Here is a 21,728-nt window from a genome sequence, read left to right on the forward strand (position 1 = left end):
GAAGGCTCATTCAGAAGGTCAGGAGGAATGGGATACAGGGGAACTTAGCTGCTTGGATACAGAATTGGCTGGCCAACAGAAGACAGCGAGTGGTAGTAGAAGGAAAATATTCTGCCTGGAAGTCAGTGGTGAGTGGGGTTCCACAGGGCTCTGTCCTTGGGCCTCTACTGTTTGTAATTTTTATTAATGACTTGGACGAGGGAATTGAAGGATGGGTCAGCAAGTTTGCAGACGACACAAAGGTCGGAGGTGTCGTTGACAGTGTAGAGGGCTGTTGTAGGCTGCAGCGGGACATTGACAGGATGCAGAGATGGGCTGAGAGGTGGCAGATGGAGTTCAACCTGGATAAATGCGAGGTGATGCATTTTGGAAGGTCGAATTTGAAAGCTGAGTACAGGATTAACGATAGGATTCTTGGCAGCGTGGAGGAACAGAGGGATCTTGGTGTGCAGATACATAGAACCCTTAAAATGGCCACCCAAGTGGACAGGGTTGTTAAGAAAGCATATGGTGTTTTGGCTTTCATTAACAGGGGGATTGAGTTTAAGAGTCGTGAGATCTTGTTGCAGCTCTATAAAACTTTGGTTAGACCGCACTTGGAATACTGCGTCCAGTTCTGGGCGCCCTATTATAGGAAAGATGTGGATGCTTTGGAGAGGGTTCAGAGGAGGTTTACCAGGATGCTGCCTGGACTGGAGGGCTTATCTTATGAAGAGAGGTTGACTGAGCTCGGTCTCTTTTCATTGGAGAAAAGGAGGAGGAGAGGTGACCTAATTGAGGTATACAAGATAATGAGAGGCATGGATAGAGTTGATAGCCAGAGACTATTTCCCAGGGCAGAAATGGCTAGCACGAGGGGTCATAGTTTTAAGCTGGTTGGTGGAAAGTATAGAGGGGATGTCAGAGGCAGGTTCTTTACGCAGAGAGTTGTGAGAGCATGGAATGCGTTGCCAGCAGCAGTTGTGGAAGCAAGGTCATTGGGGTCATTTAAGAGACTGCTGGACATGCATATGGTCACAGAAATTTGAGGGTGCATACATGAGGATCAATGGTCGGCACAACATTGTGGGCTGAAGGGCCTGTTCTGTGCTGTACTGTTCTATGTTCTATGTTCTAGAACTGTATGCAGTATTCCAAATGTGGTCGAATCAAAATCCTACACAACTGCAACATGACCTGCCAACTCTTGTGCTCAGTATCCTGTCCGTATGCCTTCTTGACCACTCTATTGACCTGCGTTGCCATCTTCAGGGTACAATGGACCTGAACACTCAGATGTCTCTGTGCATCAGTTTTCCCCAGGGCTTTTACTTTACTCAGAGAGTCGTAAGGGCGTGGAATGACCTGCCTACAACAGTATTAGACTCCACAACTTTAAGGGCATTTAAATGGTCGTTGGATAAACATATGGATGATAACAGAATAGTGTAGGTTAGATGGGCTTCAAATTAGTTTCACAGGTCGGCGCCAGATCAAAGGCTGAAGGGCCTGTACTGCGCTGTTATGTTCTATGTTCTATTTGCCGTATAGTTTGGTCTTGAATTGGATCTTCCAAAATGCAACATGTCGCATTTGCCTGAATTGAACTCCATCTGCCATTTCTCTGCCTACCTGTCCAATCTATCTATATTCTGCTGCATTCTCCGACAGTCCCCTTCACTATCTGCTACTCCACCAATCTTAGTGTCATCTGCAAACTTCTAATCAGACCATCTATACCTTCCTCCTCATTTATGTATATCACAAACAACAGTTGCCCCAACATGGATCCCTGTGGAACACCACTGATCACAGTTCTCCATATTGAGAAACTCCCTTCCACTACAAGTCTCTGTCTCCTATTGCCCGGCCAGTCCTCTATCCATCTAGCTAGTACACCCTGGACCCCATGCAACTTCACATTCTCCATCAGCCTACCATGGGGAACCTTATCAAACGCCTTACTGAAGTCCATGTATATGACAGCTACAGCCCTTCCGTCATCTATCAACTTTGTCATTTCCTCAAAGAATTCTATCAAGTTGGTAAGATATGACCTTCCCTGCACAAACTCATGCTACCTGACACTAATAAGCCCATTTTCTTCCAAATGTAAATAGATCTTATCCCTCAGTATCTTCTCCAGCAACTTCCCCACCACTGATGTTAGGCTCACCAGTCTATAATAACCTGAATTATCCTTGCTATCCTTCTTAAACAAGGGGACAACATTAGCAATACTCCAGTCCTCCGGGACCTCCCCTGTGTTCAAGGGTGCTGCAAAGATATTTGTTAAGGCCCCAGCTATTTCTTCTTTTGCTTCCCTCACTAACCTGGGATAGGTCCTACCTGGACTTGGGGACTTGCCCACCGTAATGCCTTTTAGATTACCCAACACTTATCCTCTCCTAATGCCAATTTGACCTAGAAATGGAGGACAGACATTATGCAGTCAGACTGCTGCAATATTCCAATGAAGCAAAATGCAAACTCAAAGAGCAACGCCTCAGTTTCCATTTAGGCACTCAGTTTCTGCTTTACATCTGTCAGACTCAATATTGAATTCTGCAACTTTGCAAACTGTCCATTTTCTGTCTGTCCTCCATTTTTCTTAAATTCTCTCCCCCAGTCTCTCCCTTCTCAAAATTCTTATTTGTCTCATCATTACTTTGCTCTCAGCAAAGAGGGCCTGTTTTCTCACTTTCACACCTTCATTCATACCTATTCAAACCTCTCTGTCTCTTTCATCACAGTTAGCAACCGCTCTGACTTTTGCAGTAGACTTGCCCATCATTTTACCCACTTCTCCCTTTTTGTCAAAAGTATAAAATCCACCATTTCCACCATTTCTAGTTCTGAAGAATAGTCATATCTGATGTGAAATGTTAACTCAATTTCTCTCTCACAGATGTTACAATACTTGCTGAGTTTCTCCAGCATTTTCTGTAATTGTTTCAGATGTTCAGTATCCAGTATTTTGCTTTCTTATGTCAGTTTGTGTTGATGGATGAACTTCACTTACAAAAGTACAACTGGAGAAGAGTGGAAGACAGACATCATGCAGTTAGTCGTCCCATTTTGGGCAGGTAGTATTATAATACAGAAAATCAGTTCATGGTCTGGGGCTCCAGGTTTGAATGATGGAACTTGAAACCTGGATTTAAGAACCTAATGATGACCATAAAAATCATGCTGCTGTTCACGAAAACCTATCTGATTCGTCTGATTCAGGGAAGGTAATTGCCATCTGCACTTGGCTAATATGTGACTCCAGACACTCAGCAGTGTACAAAAACATAAGTTGCTGGTCAAGCCCAGCAGGCCTGGCAGTATCTGTGAAGGAAAAGTCAAGAGTCAGCATTCCAGGTCCGGTGATGCTTACTCAGAACTGATGGTCACTAGGAAAATATTGGCTTGTATGCAGAAGATAGAGGGGGGTGGTGTGAGGTAGAGAGTGAACAATAGGATAAAGAGTAGACCCCAAAAACAGAGAAGAGCAGTTGGATAAACAAAAGAGTTGATAATGATCTCTCTCAGAGGGTGATTAGCTGTTAATAGGGACTGTTAGTGACTGACAATAGGTAGTGTGTAATCGCAGGCTATGTGATAACAGGGCCTGGTGTGTGGGGAGGGGGCTAGGATATGGGAGAGTTTAGGCCCTAAAGTTATTGAACTCGATATTGAGCCCAGGATTGCAGGGTCCCCAAACAGATAATGAGATGTTGTTCTTCCAGCTTCCGCTGAGCGTTCCTGGAACACGCCAACAAACTTGAGACAGAAATGTTGACTACGGAACAGGATGGTATGTTAAAGTGGCAGTCAACTGGAAGCTTAGTCACTGCAAATTAGTCACCCAGTTTCTGCTTCATTTCCTCAAGGTGTAGGAGACCACATCGTGAGTAGCAAATGCCGTAGACTAGATTCTGGGAAGTGCAGGTTAAGTGTTGCAGGGAAAGGTGCCGTGGGGCTGTGGGGGGGTGTTGGGATGAAGGAAAAGTGGACCAGGGTGTCCCGGCGAAAATGGTCCCTGTGGAAAGTGGACAAGGGAGGGGAGGGGAATATGTGTCTCGTGGTGGCGTCTTACTGGAGGTTGCGGGAATAGTATCTGATGATCTTCTGGATATGGATGCTGTTGGGATGGTTGGTAAGGACAACGGGAACCCTATGGCTGTTGTGGGAGGAAAGAGAGGGGTTGAAAGTGGAAGTGCGGGAGATGGATTGGACCCAGTTGAAGGCTGTGTCAGCAATGGTGCTGGGGAATCCTCGGTTGCGGATGAAGGTGGACGTTTTGGAGGCTCCCTTGTCAAAGTTGGCCTCAGCAATGTAGTTGACTCTGAACTGCCCTCTAATATGGGCTAACAAGCCACTCATTTGTATCAATCACTACAAAACTTCAACAAAGACATGAAAGCAGACTGACCACCTGGCACCAGAAATTGACAGAAACAACCCTGTTAAGAAGCTGGACGAACACAGCAGGCCAAGCAGCATCTTAGGAGCACAAAAGCTGACATTTCGGGCCTAGACCCTTCATCAGAGAGGGGGATGGGGAGACGGTTCTGAAATAAATAGGGAGAGGGGGGAGGCAGAACGAAGTGGGATAGAGGGCCTACTGCATGTGCCATAATGATGCCACCCGAAGGTTGCAGGAACAGCAATTCATATTCCGCCTGGGAACCCTGCAGCCCAATGGTATCAATATGGACTTCACAAGCTTCAAAATCTCCCCTTCCCCCACTGCATCCCAAAACCATCCCAGCTCGCCCCCTACCCCCACTGCATCCCAAATCCAGCCCAGCTTGACCCCGCCTCCCTAATCTGTTCTTCCTCTCACCTATCCCCTCCTCCCACCTCAAGCTGCACCTCCGTTTCCCACCTACTAACCTCACCCCGCCTGCTTGACCCATCCGTCCTCACCGGACTGACCTATCCCCTCCCTACCTCTCCACCTATACTCTCCTCCCCACCTATCTTCTCCTCTATCCATCTTCAGTCCGCCTCCCCCTCTCTCCCTTTTTATTTCAGAACCCTCTCCCCATCCCCCCTCTCTGATGAAGGCTCTAGGACCGAAATGTCAGCTTTTGTGCTCCTAAGATGCTGCTTGGCCTGCTGTGTTCATCCAGCTTCACCTTGTTACCTTGGATTCTCCAGCATCTGCAGTTCCCATTATCTTTTATTAACTAGTTTTGCAGTTTTTTTTCAAATCCAGGATACATTTCCTACCTGCCAATCAGGTCACAGCTCTTCTGTGACGTTGCCTTTTCCAGTTTAGTTTCAATTACTCTGTGTTCCTCCCTCTGACTGCGTCCCTGGAAACATGGCGATTGTAATGAGGGTGGGTGGATCTCATTATGAGATCCTTGAAGGGGGTTGTTAACCTAGGCCAGAGCGCTCTGGCTGAGAGAGATAAACAGGAATCTCCTCGCAAATAAAATATTCTTCTGTAGCATGTGAAAAAAATAAACAGGAGTATCACAGATTCTCACTATTTCTAGGGACTGGCTCTGTGTAAGCTGGATCAGTGTCAAGTACTACGCATGAGTAAATAAAGGGTGACTTGATGACGGGATACAGGTCTTTGCGCAGTTATTTCATCATCAAAATTGTATGTATTTTCAGAATGGCTGAAGCAGTGCTTGGAATGATCCAGATGGTGTGCAGCACCTAAATTAGAATAACTGAAACAGCTGCACCTGTTACCCTTTTGTTTATTCTGAATCTAACATATGTTTTCCTCAGTCTGCCTTTACTACACCTGGAATTGTTATTTGCTGACCTCTGATGGCTTTGTCAATCTTCCTGTAGTTTCAACAGGAAGTTGTTCTTTCCATTCATTCTTAGTCCTTTAGCACATGGGAGAGTTAATTTCCATTTCAATTAGGATCTGTCTCAAAGGATGTAAACTTTTAAACCATAGATTTAATCACATTATCATTATAATATTTATAAAATAAGAAAAGGAGCTGTCCCTATAATTGAAAGCCGTTTGATTATTCTGCTACTTAGGTTATGCCTTATTATTTGCCCCAAACCGTGCTGAAGATTTTCTGGTTGGAAAGAGATTTGATGGTTTAGTTGGAAAAGGGTCAGCACGGTGGCTCAGTGGTTAGCACTGTTGCCTCACAGTGCCAGGAGCCTGGGTTCAATTCTACCCTTGGGTGACTGTCTGTGTGGATTTTGCACATTCTCCCCGTGTCTGCGTGGGTTTCGTCCGGGTGCTCCAGTTTCTTCCCACAGTCCAAAGTGCAGGTTAAGTGTATTGGCTAGGCTGAATTGCCCATAGTGTTCAGGGTTGTGTAGCTTAGGTGGGTTACAAAGGAGATGGGTCAGGGTGGGATGATTGAGGGTCAGTGTGGACTTGTTGTGCTGAAGAGCCTGTTTCCACACTGTAGGGATTCTATAAAAAAAACTGTTGGTGCAGAGTTGACCTCATTTGAGAAAATAAGTTCTTTGAAAATTTAAGCTCAAAAAACACAAGGGGAAATGAAAATTAACCTTCATAACCAACACTAATTGAGAGGTGTTAATGTAATAATCACTGTTGGTGGAACCCACTGTTTTGGATCTGCTGTAACAGTGATGATAGGAGATTGGTTCAAGCTTTGTAAAATTCGTCCAGCTGGTATTTATTATTACTGCTACTTGGGGACTTTGCCAGTCACAAACTGGTCTTACCTCCACAGAATGGTTAAGTTGCATTCTTCCTTTTTTAATGCTCTTAACAAATCTAGCATTTCTTGAATACTAAACTCTAATAAAAGAAAAACTCTAATAGTGAGCTATCTGCAAAGATTTCAAATTTTGAACTCCGGATGAATGTACTTGATATAATATTTAACTTAATGCCAGTCTAAACGGTATGGCTGCAACTATTTGTGGTTTACTTAGAGATTCTTTTTGTCTTCTGTGAAACAAGTATTGAGAAAATATGATGTGCAGCAATTTGTATGAGTGACTAAACTAAATGTGGTGCAATTTCTTGCAAAGCAAACAGAAAATGGAGTAACTCTCCCTTTCCCATTCTCCAGCCCCAAATTCCATGCTTTATTGTCACAATAGTTCTGTGACTTTAAATGCTTAAATTCTGAATTTCACCCAGGCCTAACTGGGATGGAATATAGAGGCTTCCCAATGGAGAGCAGGTAACTAGCTTAAACTTTTAAGTATGTAGAGCTGAGCTAACTGAAATCATATAAGTGAAGCTTTTCAATGTGACTTTGAATGTAGTGCTGAGAGATAGGTGAGTTAGGTGAAGATGCGGAGTGGTACTCCTTTACCCTTTATAACTTTTTCACTTTTTAGGAATTAGTCCTTGCTCTGGTACAGGTAAAGAAACACCTGTTTGATGAGTATTTGGTAAGTGTTTAAGGTCTGTGTTATTTCCAAGTTTTAAACTAGTACAGGTAAGCATAAAATCTATTTTTTTAAAAAAGTTGTGTAAAATAATTAAGCAGCTAATTAAAACACGTTAAGGATGTCAAGATAGTGATGTGCCATGGCAGCAAAATGTGAATGCCAGGATCCATGGAAAATATTAATAAAAACCAAAAGAACTGCAGATGCTGTAAATCAGAAACAAACAGAAATTGCTGGAAATGTTTAGCAGGTCTGGTAGCTTCTGTGGAGAGAAATCACTCAACCTGAAATATTAACTCTGATTTCTCTCTACAGATGCTACCAGACCTGCTGAGTTTTTCCCGCAATTTCTGTTCTTGTGTCCTTGGAAGATATATCTGCAATCAGTGTTTGCAGTTCAAGGATCTTTAACTCAGAGTCATTGAGCTGGAAGCCAAGCTGCAGACTTTATAAACACAACAGGGAGAGAGGAAAGGTCATTAGATATCTGTGCCAGGGCAAGATGCACCACTTAGGAAAGGGTATTTTAATTTGATCGGTATTCAGGGGATTGCAATGGATTTGAGGCAGGCAAGGGGACTCTGAAGACAAAGGTGCGTGAATCTCAGCCTTTCCAGTTGTCCAAAAAGTTTGCAATTTAAATGTGGGGAGCAAAAAAGAATGTCGTGACAATAAGAGATGATGTAGTAGTGGGCATTGGCTCTGTTCTCTGTAGTCGAAAGCAAAAATTCAGAATGTTGAGTTGCCTGCCCAATCCAGCGTTTAAGCACTGCTTAGAGCTGAGAAGGAACTTATTGTGGTCATCTTGGTCCATGTAGATACCAGTGGTATAGGCAGGACAACACTTAAGATTCAACATAATGGGGTGGCATCCTGACTCAGTGGTTAGCACCGCTGCCTCTCAGTGCAAGGAATCAGGATTTCATTCCAGCCTCTGAATTCAGTGTGGAGTTTGCACATTCTCACTGTGGATTTCTTTGCACAGTCCAAAGATGTGCAGGCTAGGTGGATTGACCATGCTGAAATTGGCTGTGATGTGTAGACTCTTAATTAGCCATGGTAAATGCTGGTTTATGGTTTATGGGATATGGTGGGAGGGTTCGGTCAGGTTGGGATGCTGTTTGGAGGGTCAGTGCAAACTCAGTGGGCCAAATAGCTTCCTTCTGCCCTGTAGGGATTCTACGATTCTATGAACCAATAAAAGGAGCCCTGCATCAAATTAAAAAGCATACCATCAATTGTGGTAGTCTATAGAATATAACTTGAGGCATATGTAAATTAGTATAAGGCAAATAAGATTAGCGATGAACGTTTGGCTCAGAGACTCAAAATGGGATAGACATGGGAGATAGTTGCAATGAGCTGTGCTTTGACTGCTGCCGTCCATGTGCAATAGATAGATCTACAATGCATTTGGCATCTTGTAATCTAAACTTGAATTAAACAATTAAGATCATAGAGCCCCTACAATGTGGAAACAGGCCCTTTGGCCCAACAAGTCCACACTGACCCTCATAGCATCCCACCCAGACCAATCCCCCTATAACCCACCTAAGTTACACATCCCTGAACACTATGGGCAATTTAGCATGGCCAATCCACTTAGCCTGGACTGTGGGAGGAAACCCATGCAGATACGACGCGAATGTGCAAACTCCACACAGGCAGTTGCCTGAGAGTGGAATGAAACTCAGGTCCCTGGTGCTGTGAGGCAGCAGTGCTAACCCCTGAGCCACTATGCTGTCCCTATTAATATTAACTGTTAATATTATCTATATTTCAGATATTATTTTAAAATTCAAGCAAAGAATCCATATGGATACGGCCCCATCAGTGAAGCTTTGTCTTTTGTTACAGAATCAGGTGATGTATGATGTTTTGAATATGATTATCATACTCAATTCGTAATCCATGAATCAAGAATTTGAGTCAGGTTTTCAAATGATACAAAACAATCTCTGAGATTCAATTAAATATCTGTGATAAGGAACATGTGGAGAAAATGTCTCTGACAGCTGTTGAATTGTTCTAATAATCCAACTGTTCATCCAATATGTTTCAGAGAAGTCTTGCTGCCATTGTACTCAGTCTTACCTGTTTGAATCCAATCCCACATTAGATGATGCATTTGTGCCTTGAAATTTCTTCCTGGAGTGGAGCATCAAAGTAAATGGGATGAGGAAACCTTCTGCTGTATACTTATCCCTAAGAGTGGCCTCTATTCTTTCTCCTGCGAACGCCTTTCCCGATATGTAATAGCTGTTTGCCAGGGACTCTTTTCCTTCCTTGCCCATATTTAAAATGTAAAATGGCCCATAAAACGTTGTTTGAATTCTCTTGCATCTTGCCATAATATCATAAACATGCAGCAAGATTAGTGCCAGGGACACAGTAAGCTACAGGAAAGATTTCTTGATTGAACATTTCTACTCAATCCCTTGCAGCTACTATTTAAGTGCTGGAAACTCTCATTCACCATCATCCAGCACTGAACTTGGCTGCATCCTGACTGTTCTAACCATGTCTAGTGCTGTAGCAGGAGCCGAGATGAAGCAAGCTCTATTCAAAAAGTTGTGGGCGCACACTTCTATAATCTCGCCCTTGCTTTATAGAATTGACTCATCCCAGGAAAACTGACCTTGACCCTGATATCTGGCAGAAACAGCAAAACGGAGATTCAAAGTGCTGCCAATGGCTAAAAGTCTACTCAGTTGCATAGGCATCCAATCAAGAAGGCTTACATCATCTTATTTCGCATAGGAATGGACAATAAATACAGTGTCATAAAATACAAACCATCCATTCTAAATTTTGATCTTTGTGAGTGGCGATTCATAATGCTGAATATGTTTAGTAGTCATGGTGTATCAAGGTAAATTAAATTACCCCTTGCACTTAGCACAGTACCTACTTGGTAGAGGCAAGAATTACAGATTGCTAAATTCTCTGGGTTAACTGCAAATTGTGCAGCATTTTTCATAAAACATTTGCTTACTCGTGTTCCAAACTTGTCATCTGGTGAAAACCATGCAACTCCACATCAGGAAATCTTTGGCACAATCTGCACAATGTTCCATTCATAATATTAGAACACATCTGGAAAATCCAGTCCCCTAATATATATTTAGGATTTTCCAAAATGCAATATGAATATTAGAAGTTCCAAACTAACAGATTCCTTTACTTCAGCCATGAGATCAAAAATGTCTCACAAAATAACGAAAAAGGGTCCCAAACCGAAATGTCAAGCTTTCCTGCTTCTCTGATGCTGCTTGGCCTGCTGTGTTCATCCAGCTTCAAACCATGTTATCTACAAAGTAACAGGACTGTTTGGTCTGATGTAGCAAGAACTGCAGATGCTAGAGTCAGAGATAATACAGTATGGAGCTGAAGGAACACAGCAGGTCAGGCAGCACCAGAGGAGCAGGAAAGTTCCATTCTTTTGCTTATCTATTGCACCTTTCCCTTAGAACTGCGCACAGTTTCTTGTTCCTCTTTGAAAATTTCCATACAATTTTCTTCCACTACCCTTTCAAACAATGAATAATAACCTAGAACAGAATAGAATCCCACAGTGTGGAAAGACGCCATCAAGTCTGCACCAAGCCAGTAGTGGAGCAGTATGTATGTAGTCCAACTTGGGAAGGGGCCATACTGGACCTGGTGCTGGGGAATGAACCCGGCCAGGTGGTTGATATTACAGTAGGGGACTACTTTGTAAATAGTGACCACAGTTCCGTATGTTTTACAATACTCATGGACAAGGACAGGAGTGGTCCTAAAGGAAGAGTACTAAACTGGGGGAAGGCCGACTATACTGAGATTTGACAGGATCTGAGGAATGTAGATTGGGAGAAACTGTTTGAAGGTAAATCCACATTTGATGTATGGGAGGCTTTTAAGGAGAGGTTGATTAGCGTGCAGCAGAGACATGTTCCTGTGAAAATGAGGAATAGAAACAGCAAGATTAGGGAACCATGGATGACAGGTGAAATTGTGAGACTAGCCAAGAGAAAAAAAGAAGCATACATGAGGTCTAGGTGACTGAAGAGAGACGAAGCTTTGCAAAAATATCGGGAATGTAGAGCGAATCTGAAACGAGGGACTAAGAGGGCTAAGAGAGGACATGAGATATTGCTGGCAAACATGGTTAAGGAAAATCCCAAAGCCTTTTATTCATATAGAAAGAACAAGAGGGTAACTCGAGAAAGGATTGGTCCACTTACAGACAAAGAAGGAAAGTTATGCGCTGATTCAGAGAAAATGGGTGACATTCTTAATAAGTACTTTGCATCGGTATTCACCAAGGAGAGGGACATGACGGATGTTGAGGTTAGGGATGGATGTTTGCTTACTCTAGGTCAAGTTGACATAAGGAAGGAGGAAATGTTAGGTATTCTAAAAGACTTTAAGGTGGACAAGTCCCCAGGTCCGGATGGGATCTATCCCAGGTTACTGAGGGACGCGAGAGGGGAAATTGCCAGGGCCTTAACAGATATCTTTGCAGCGTCCTTAGAAACGGGTGAGGTCCCAGAGGACTGGAGACTTGCTAATGTTGTCCCCTCGTTTAAGAACGGCAGCAAGGATAATCCAGGTAATTATCGACCCGTGAGCCTGATGTCAGTGGTAGGGAAGCTACTGGAGAAGATACTGAGGGATAGGATCTATTCCCATTTGGAAGAAAACAGACTTACCAGTGATAGACAACATGGTTTTGTGCAGGGAAGGTCATGTCTTACCAACTTAATAGAATTCTTTGAGGATGTGACAAAGTTGATTGATGAGGGAAAGGCTGTTGATGTCATATGCATGGACTTCAGTAAGGCATTTGATAAGGTTCCCCATGGCAGGCTGATGGAGAAAATGAAGTCACTTGGGGTCCAGGGTGTGATAGCTAGATGGATAAAAAACTGGCTAGGCAACAGGAGACAGAGGGGAGTAGTAGAAGGGAGTTTCTCAAATTAGAGACCTGTGACCAGTGGTTGTCCACAGGATCTGTGCTGGGACCACTGTTGTTTGTGATATTTGTAAATGATTTGGAGGAAGGTGTAAGTGGTCTGATCAGCAAGTTTGCTGATGACACTAAGATTGGTGGAGTAGTTGATAGTGAAGGAGACTGTCAGCGATTACAGCAGAATATAGATAGACTGGAGAGTTGGGCAGATAAATGGCAGATGCTGTTCAATCCGGGCAAATGCGAGGTGATGCATTTTGGAAGATCAAATTCAAGGGCGACCTATACAGTAAATGGAAAAGTCCTAGGGAAAATTGATGAACAGAGAGATCTGGGTGTTCAGGCCCATTGGTTCCTGAAGGTGACAACGCAGATCAATAGGGTGGTCAAAAAGGCATATGGCATGCTTTCCTTCATTGGGTGGGGTATTGAGTACAAGAGTTGACAGGTCATGTTGCAGTTGTATAGGACTTTGGTTCGGCCACATTTGGAATACTGTTTACAGTTCTGGTCGCCACATTACCAAAAGGATGTGGATGCTTTGGAGAGGGTGCAGAGGAGGTTCACCAGGATGTTGCCTGGTATGGAGGGTGCTAGCTATGAAGAGAGGTTGAGTAGATTAGGATTATTTTCATTAGAAAGACGGAGATTGAGGGGGGACCTGATTGAGGTCTACAAAATCATGAGGTGTATAGACAGGGTGGAAAGCAAAATGCTTTTTCCCAGAGTAGAGGTCTCAATTACTAGGAGTCATGTGTTCAAAGTGAGAGGAGGAAAGTTTAAGGGAGATATGAGTGGAAAGTTCTTTACACAGAGGGTGGTGTGTGCCTGGAACGCGTTGCCAGCGGAGGTGGTTGACGCAGACACGTTAGCATTTTTTAGGATATATTTGGACAGGTACATGGATGGGCAGGGAGCAAATGGACACAGACCGTTAGAAAATAGATGACAGGTTAGACAGAGGATCTTGATCGGCGCAGGCTTGGAGGGCTGAAGGGCCTGTTCCTGTGTTGTAGGTGTCTTTGTTCTTTGTTCAATCCACTGAAAAGCATCCCACATCGACCTAGCCCCCTACTCTATCTTGTAACCCTGCATTTACTCTGGCTAATCCACCAAGCCTGTACTTCCCTGGTAACTGCAGACAATTTAGCACAGCTAATCCACCTAACCTGCTCATCTTTGGACTGTGGGAGGAAACTAGAGCACCCGGTGGAAGTTCACACAGACACAATGAGTGCATGTAAAATACACACACACAGTCACCCAAGGTTGGAATTGAACCCAGGCCGCTGCTGTGACACAGCAGTGCTAACCAACTCGCCAACATATGACCCATGTGTAGAGGCGTTGAAAGTTTTTGGCCCCCGTACCTCGGGAAGGATATACTAGCCTTACAGCGGGTCCAGAGGGGGTTCACGAGAATGATCCCAAGAATGAGGCGCTTAACATATGAGGGATATTTGAGGACTCTGGGTCTATATTTGATGGAGTTTAGAAGGATGAGGGGGGATCTAATTGAAACTTACTGTATACTGAATGGTCTGGACAGAGTGGCCATTGGGAAGGTGTTTCCATTGGCAGGAGAGACTAGGACCGAAGAGCAAAGGGAAGACCCTTTAGAACAGAGATGAGGAGAAACTACGTCAGCCAGTGAGCAGTGAACTTATGGAATGCACTGCCACAGAGTGCTGTCAGGCCAGGTCATTGAATATATTTAAGACAGCGATAGATAGGTTCTTGATTGTATAGGGGATGAAGGGTGATGGGGAGAAAATGGCAGAATGAGGTATCAGTCATGGTTGGATGATGCAGCAGACTCAATGGGCTAAATGGCCTAATCTCTGCTTCTGTCTTATGGTCTTTTCACTGTACTCCATACTTTTGTACTTGAGTACACATGACAATAAAGACCAAATCAAATATACTAAAATTAAAAAAACTTCATCTCTTTGGTTCATTTGCCTTACATTGAAAACGTTTACTTGTTCACCTTCCTTCTAATGGATACAGTTAAATACTTGATAGTAAGATAAAAAATAAAGAAATGGGAAGTAATAGGAAAAGAACAGGATTGTTGATGAACCATTTGAAATTATTCACTTCAGTGGGAAAATAGACCATTATACAAGACCATCAGAAATAGGAACAGAAGTAGGCTGTTTGGCTTCTCAAGCCAGCTGCGCCATTCGATAAGATCACGGCTGATCTGACATTCCTCATATCCATTTTGCTGCCTTTTGCCTGTAACCCTCAATTCTCCTATTGATTAGGAATCTATCTAAGCTTAAATATACACAAAGGATTCTATCCCCACATCTCTTTTTGGCAAGGAATTCCAAAGACACACGACCCTCTGAGAGGAAAAATTCCTCCCCATCTCAGTTTTAAATTTGCACCCCTTTATTCTGAGACTGTGCCCTCTGGTCCTAGTCTCTGTCATGAGGGGAAATGTCCTCTCAGCATTTACCTCATCAAACCCATCTTATATGTCACAGTGAGACCACCTCTCGTTCTTCTAAACTCCAGTGAGTTAAATCCCAATCTGTTTAACCTTTGCTCATAAGGCAATCCCTCCATACTGGGGTTGATCCTAGTGAACATTTTCTGAACTGCCTTCAATGAAATAATATCATTCTCTTACATAAGGGGATCAAAACTACTCACAGTACTCCAGATGTAGTCTTACCAGCATCATATACAGTTGCAGTAAGTCTTCCCTACTCTTAATCTCTAACAGTCTTGAATGAACGAAAAACATTCCATTAGCTTTCTTGATTACCTGCTAAACATCTGTGTCAACTTTAAGATGAATGACAAGTAAATATTAGCATTCAAGGGCTACAGATCCAATGCATGAATTGGTGGAAGTGAATATACAAGCACAGCAAACACTTCAGACAGTGAACGCTTTGTTAGCCTTTATTGCAAGGTGGTTAGAGTATAGGGGTATAGGGCTGAAAGATGCATTTTTCCAGCATTTCTCATGTCCATATTTCTCAAAGAACTTGACAATCAGTCAATATTTTTGAATTACTGTTAATAATGTAGGAAGAATATATGAAGTCAAGAAATCTTCTCTCAATTACATAGAACACTGGAGAGAGCACTTTTTCAATACTAGATTAGTTCCTAGGTCTGATGAAGTGAGAGACTAGGATGGGTCTATGCTCTCTGGAGTTCAGAACAATGAGAAATGATTGGAGTGTAGTTCATATATGTTTGATCAGGCTAATCTGGTAACTGATCTTTGTCAAGTGGCCAACTCCATATACAAGCTTCTACTTCCAATATCTGAGACCTAGCAAAGACAACGTGTGTTTTGGAAATTTTATAAATTCTGAGAATTGTTTAAAGCTTTTGTAAATAGACTTTTGGATTTACAACCAAAGCCATTCCTGTATTGCTCTAGGACAAATCAGTTCAATACAGCAACCCAATTAAAACATAAGTGACCTAAGTGAAAAGAAGGCCTAAGAGGGCTTCACGGGGTAAATTTTCAGAAGTCTCTTTTCCTTAACTACTACCACCCCTCTCCCCGCCCCTGATTGAAGGTCTAACACTTAAGGATTGTAGACATAGAATAAGAGGTCAATAATTTAGGACTAAAATTTGGGGAACTTCTTTCATTCAGAAGATTGTCAATCTGATATGTTCCAGGCTGTGAATTCTCAACATGTAAGTGTAGACTGAGATTAGCAGATGTTTGGACGTATAGGGTCAAATAGAAATGGGGATAAGGTCAGAAAGTGGAAGTGATGTAGCAAATTAAACAATAGATCAGTTTTGATGAGTCATATAGCCTATTCCTCTTGCTTATGTTCTTTTTTTTTCAGTTTTTCATGTAATGAATGAATTACCTACTAATGTGGTGATTTACAACTATTTCATTCATTCATCAAAACATGGCCGGTATTTGAATGATGATTGTTTTCTGTTTTTACAGATGACCCACAGATTATTGTCAGGCCACCTGGTAAGTGCACAGAGATCCTCACTTGAAAGGCACAATTGTTTTTTTCACTTCATGTGATAGTTTTTTTTAGCTTACTCATTCACTGGATGTGGACATCACTGCCCAGGGCAGGATTTATTGACAACATCTAAGTGTCCTTGAGAAAGTGGTTGTGACTTGCTTTGACAGGGGTATTTCTAGAACATCCATCTTATTCTTCAACTAAGGATTCCCCATGACTGTGATTGACAGGGCCCTCAGGTGTGTCTGAAACATTTCCATACTTTGACCTTTAGCCCCTCTCTTTCCTCCCACAACAGTAATAGAGTCATCCTCCTCACCTACTATCTCACCAGCATCCACACCCAAAAGATCATTAGCAGCCATTTCCACCACCTCCAGCAGGATGCCACCACCATCATTCACATTTTACCCTCCCCTGCCTTGTCAGCCTTTCACAGGGACCTTTCTCTCTGGGATATCTTGGTCCACTACTCCTCTATTCCCGACATCTTCCCACACCCCATTGCACCTTTTCATGCAATCACAGAAGCTGTACCATCTGTCTGTTTACTTCTTGTCTTCTCACTATCCAAGGCCCCAGACACACCACCTAGGTGAAGCAACAATTTACCTGTACTTCACTCTAGTCTACTGTATTCACTGCTCACAATGTGTTCTCCTCTATATTGAGGAGACAAAACACAGGCTAGGTAACTACTTTGCAGAACACCTGTGTTCTGCCTGCAAAAGTGACCCTGAGATTCTGGTTGCTTGCTATCATATGGTGTTTTGGCTTTCATTAACAGGGGGATTGAGTTTAAGAGTCGTGAGATCTTGTTGCAGCTCTATAAAACTTTGGTTAGACCGCACTTGGAATACTGCGTCCAGTTCTGGGCGCCCTATTATAGGAAAGATGTGGATGCTTTGGAGAGGGTTCAGAGGAGGTTTACCAGGATGCTGCCTGGACTGGAGGGCTTATCTTATGAAGAGAGGTTGACTGAGCTCGGTCTCTTTTCATTGGAGAAAAGGAGGAGGAGAGGTGACCTAATTGAGGTATACAAGATAATGAGAGGCATAGATAGAGTTGATAGCCAGAGACTATTTCCCAGGGCAGAAATGGCTAGCACGAGGGGTCATAGTTTTAAGCTGGTTGGTGGAAAGTATAGAGGGGATGTCAGAGGCAGGTTCTTTACGCAGAGAGTTGTGAGAGCATGGAATGCGTTGCCAGCAGCAGTTGTGGAAGCAAGGTCATTGGGGTCATTTAAGAGACTGCTGGACATGCATATGGTCACAGAAATTTGAGGGTGCATACATGAGGATCAATGGTCGGCACAACATTGTGGGCTGAAGGGCCTGTTCTGTGCTGTACTGTTCTATGTTCTATGTTCTATGTTCTATAACACACCACCGTGTTCACTCGTCAATGTTTCTGTCTTGAGCTTGCTGCAGTGCTTCAGTGAAACTCCCCTAGCTAGAAGAATGACACCTCATTTTCTGCTTGGGAACCCTGCAGTCTTATGGACTCAATATTACGTTCAACAATTCTAGGGCTTGAGTACCTTCTCCAATGTTCTTACCCCAAACCCCACATACCAGGCCTTGTCATCACATGGGTTGCTACCACAAATAATCCATTGTCAACTATTAATGGCCTCCATTAGAGCTACTTATTCTCCCAAGCTGACATTTACTCTTTCTTTTGTCTGCCCAACTGTTTCTGTCTCTCTCTGGGCTCTATCTTCACCTATCTTTTACCCCTTTCTCCCTCTGCCAACCTTCCTTAGTATATATACCAACCTTTCTCCAGCTACAATTGGTTCTGAAGAAGTGTCACTGGTCCTGAAACGTAATTCTGCTTACTTTCCACAGGTGCTGCCATGCCTGCTGAGCTTTTCCAGCATGTTCTGCTTTTGTTTCTGATTTCCAGTATCTGGAGCTCTTTGGTTTTTAGGTTTACATTACTGATGAAATATGATGATTGATAGCACTACCAATGACCATTCCCATCACATTGAGTCAGTTCAAAAAAACATATTTCTTCACCGCAGCAAGAATGCTGCTACAGTTCACAATCTTTGCTTTTTTTCAAAGCATTCAGCGTGTTGTGATATTGTATGGACTGAACTGGTTTTAAAATAGACATCTGGAGAGGAGGCCGCCACCGTTACATTACCCACTTGGCATTTAGAGTTGAATATAGATGCATTAAAAAAAAAACTGCAGTTTTGTCTTTTTCATGCATGTGTTGGGGTCCACTATTAAGATAAGTAAACAGTGTAACTGGTTTGCAATCTCTTTGATTTCTTGGCCAGTTTTGGATCATGGAAAAATGTAACTAAGAAAGTCATTCAGCTGATCATAGTAGAGCTGTCCAATCTAAAACCATTTCCCAGCTCTTTGTCTGTAAGCTTGTAGATTTTGGCTCGTTAGTTGCATATTTTATTTAGAATTCCTTCATAAGATGTGGGGATTGTTGGATAGGCCAGCATTTGCTCCCCATTCCTAACTGCCCTTTATAAAATCAAAGTGAGTGACTGCGTTGAACTGCAGTTGACTATGTTGCACAGGCAAAGACAAAATTATGGAGGGAGTTCCAGGATTTTAGAATTATAAAATCCCTGTAGTGCAGATGGAGGCCATTAGGTCAGTTGAGTCTGCATAAAGAGCATCCAACCCACATCCAACCAGACCCACCCCTACTCTTTCCCTGTAACTCTGCATTTACTATGGCTCATCCACCAAACCTGGATACTACGGGACAATTTAGCATGGCCAGCCCACCTAACTTGAACATCTATGGACTATGAGGAAACTGGAGCACCTGACAGAAACCCACACAGACATGGGAAGATTGTGCAACCTCTACACAGACACCCCCAGTCCCTGGAACTGTGAAGCAGCAATGCTAATCACTACCATTGTGCTGACCATTTTGACTCAGTTACAGTGATGTCAGGGCGAAGAGACATGGAGGGAATTTGCAGAACATGGACCTTCTATGTGTCTGTTGACCTTGTCCTCTCTGGCGGTCAAAGTCACAGGTTTTAAGGTGCTGTCTCAAGAGGGATAATGATTTGCTGCATTGCATCTGGTGTATGGTGCACACTGCTATGATTTCTATCAGATAGGGTGTCAATCACACAGATTGCACTCTTTCAAGGAAGAGGGTACGCATTCCATCATATGTCTGGCTTGTGCTTTGTTGACAAGTAGATACATTTTGAAGAGTCAGGAGCTGAGTTACTTACCAAATAATTCCCAGCTGTTGTAACCGCACTATTTTTATGGCTGGTCCAGTTAATCAACGGTGACTGTCAATATGGGAAATAGTTAAGCAGGTGAACTGATTAATAAATTGACTTCCCTGGGTAGAAAGAGAACTCTTGTAATGCAGTGATAGTGGAGCAGATAGTTCTGGGTTCAAGTCCCATGGCTTCCAGACATAAGAACAAGAAAGAGAACAAAGAACAGCACAGCACAGGAACAGGCCCTTTAGCCATCCAAGCCTACACTGACACATTTCACCCTTCCATACTAAATCTGTCTTCACTGATAGGGACCGTATCCCTCAATTCCCTTCCTAATCATGTATTTATCCAGGTGTTTCTTGAATGCAGCTATTGTGTCTGTCACCATTTCCTCTGACAATGCACTCCAGGCACTCACCATCCTTTGTGTGAAAAACGTGCCTCTCACAACTTCTTTAAACTTTTGCCTCTGCATCTTGAATCTGTGCCCCCTAGTAATTCCTCCATCCTGGGGGAAAAAGCATCATACTGTCCACTCTATCTTTGCTATTCACAATTGTATAAACTTCTATCAGGTTGCCCCTGAACATCCTGCGTTCCAATGAAAACAAACCTAGTCTATCCAATCTTTCTTCATAGCTTAAAACCCTTCATTCCAGGCAATATCCTCGTAAACCTTTCTTGTACCCTCTCCAAAGCACTGACATCCTTCTGGTGGTGTGGTGCCCAGAACTGTACATAACATGTCAAGTGTCGTCTAAATAAATTTCTATAAAGTTGTTGCATAACTTGCCAATCCTTCTGCTCAATGCCCATTCTGATGAAGGTAAGCGTGCCTTAGGCATTTTTTACGACATTATCTACCTATGCTGCCACCTTCAGTGATCTGTGGACCTGAACACCCAGATCCTCTCATATCAATACATCGAAATGTTCTGCCATTAAGTATATAATTTCCACCTGTACTTGTCCTTCCAAAATGCATCACTTCACATTTGTCTGGATTAAACTCCATTTACCATTTTTCTGCCCATGCTTCCATTTGATCTATATCCTGCTGTACCCTCCAAAAATCCTCACTAGCCACAATTCCACTTCTCTTTGTATCGTTTACAAATTTAATTAGACCAGCTACGTTTTCCTCCAAATCATTTATATGGAGAACAAACAGCAGAGGTCCCAACACTGATCCCAGGGGAACAAAACTAGTCACAATCTTCCATTCCGAAAAGGATCTTTCCACCACCACGCACTATCTCCTGTGACTAAGTCATTTCTGTATCTATCTTGCCAGCTCACCCTGTTACCATGTGACTTTGCCTTTAGCACCAATCTGCCATGAGGGACATTGTCAAGGCTTTACTGAAGTCCACGTAGACAATATCAACCGCTTTTCCCTCATCAACCACCTTTGTCACCTTCTCAAAAAACTCGATCAAGTTAGTGAGGCATGACCTCCCCTGCACAAAACCATGCTGTCTGTTGCAAATAAAATCATTTCCTTCTAAATGCATATAGACATTGTCCATGAGAATCTTGTCCAATAATTTCCCGATCACTGACATGAGACTCTCGGGCCTGTAATTTCCTGGATTATCCCTGCTACCCTTCTTAAACAACGGGACAACATTAGCTATTCTCCAGTCTTCTGGGACCTCATCTGTGGCCAAAGAGGATGCAAAGATGTATGTCAATGTTCCAGCAATTTGCTCCCTTGCCTCCCTCAGTAGCCTGGGATAGATCCCATCAGGACCTTGGGATTTACCTACCTTAATACTTTTAAGGCGCACAACTCCTTTCTAATAGCAACTTGGCTGAGAAATTTGACACTCACTTCCCTGAGATCATCCACCTCCAATTCCATTTCTTTGATGAAAACTGACATGAAGTATTCATTTAGGACCTCACCTACTACTTCTGACTCTACACATAGATTCGTCCTTTGTCCTTGAGTGGGCCATCACTTTCCCTGGTTACCATATTGCTTTTTATACTTTTTTGAAAAGAGTTTGAATTCTCCTTAATCCTGTGCACTAATACCTTTTCGTAACCTGTTTTAGCCCTTCTAATTCCTTGTTTAAGTACTTTCCTTACATGCTTCAAGTTGTTCATCAGTTCCTATCCTCCTAGACCTTACATACGCTTCCATTGTTTTTGACCAAGGTCATAATATTCCTGGTCATTCAAGGTTCACATAACGTGCCATACCTATCCTTCATTCTCACAGGAAAGTGCT

The 21,728-nt window shown here is 42.9% G+C and overlaps 1 protein-coding gene across 4 annotated transcripts in view; it reads left to right on the forward strand.

Moving 5' to 3' along the window:
- Positions 1–21,728, forward strand: part of fndc1 (fibronectin type III domain containing 1) — a 336,789-nt gene that overhangs the window by 289,909 nt on the left and 25,152 nt on the right. For all 4 annotated transcript variants that reach the window (XM_059648478.1, XM_048536000.2, XM_059648479.1 and 1 more), the window contains 2 exons: positions 9,119–9,198; positions 16,233–16,262. In XM_059648478.1, the coding sequence (XP_059504461.1) occupies positions 9,119–9,198; positions 16,233–16,262 (110 nt within the window). The remainder of the gene's footprint in view (positions 1–9,118; positions 9,199–16,232; positions 16,263–21,728) is intronic.

Source organism: Stegostoma tigrinum, chromosome 9 (assembly GCF_030684315.1).
Source record: "Stegostoma tigrinum isolate sSteTig4 chromosome 9, sSteTig4.hap1, whole genome shotgun sequence".
Classification (NCBI taxonomy): Eukaryota; Metazoa; Chordata; class Chondrichthyes; order Orectolobiformes; family Stegostomatidae; genus Stegostoma; species Stegostoma tigrinum.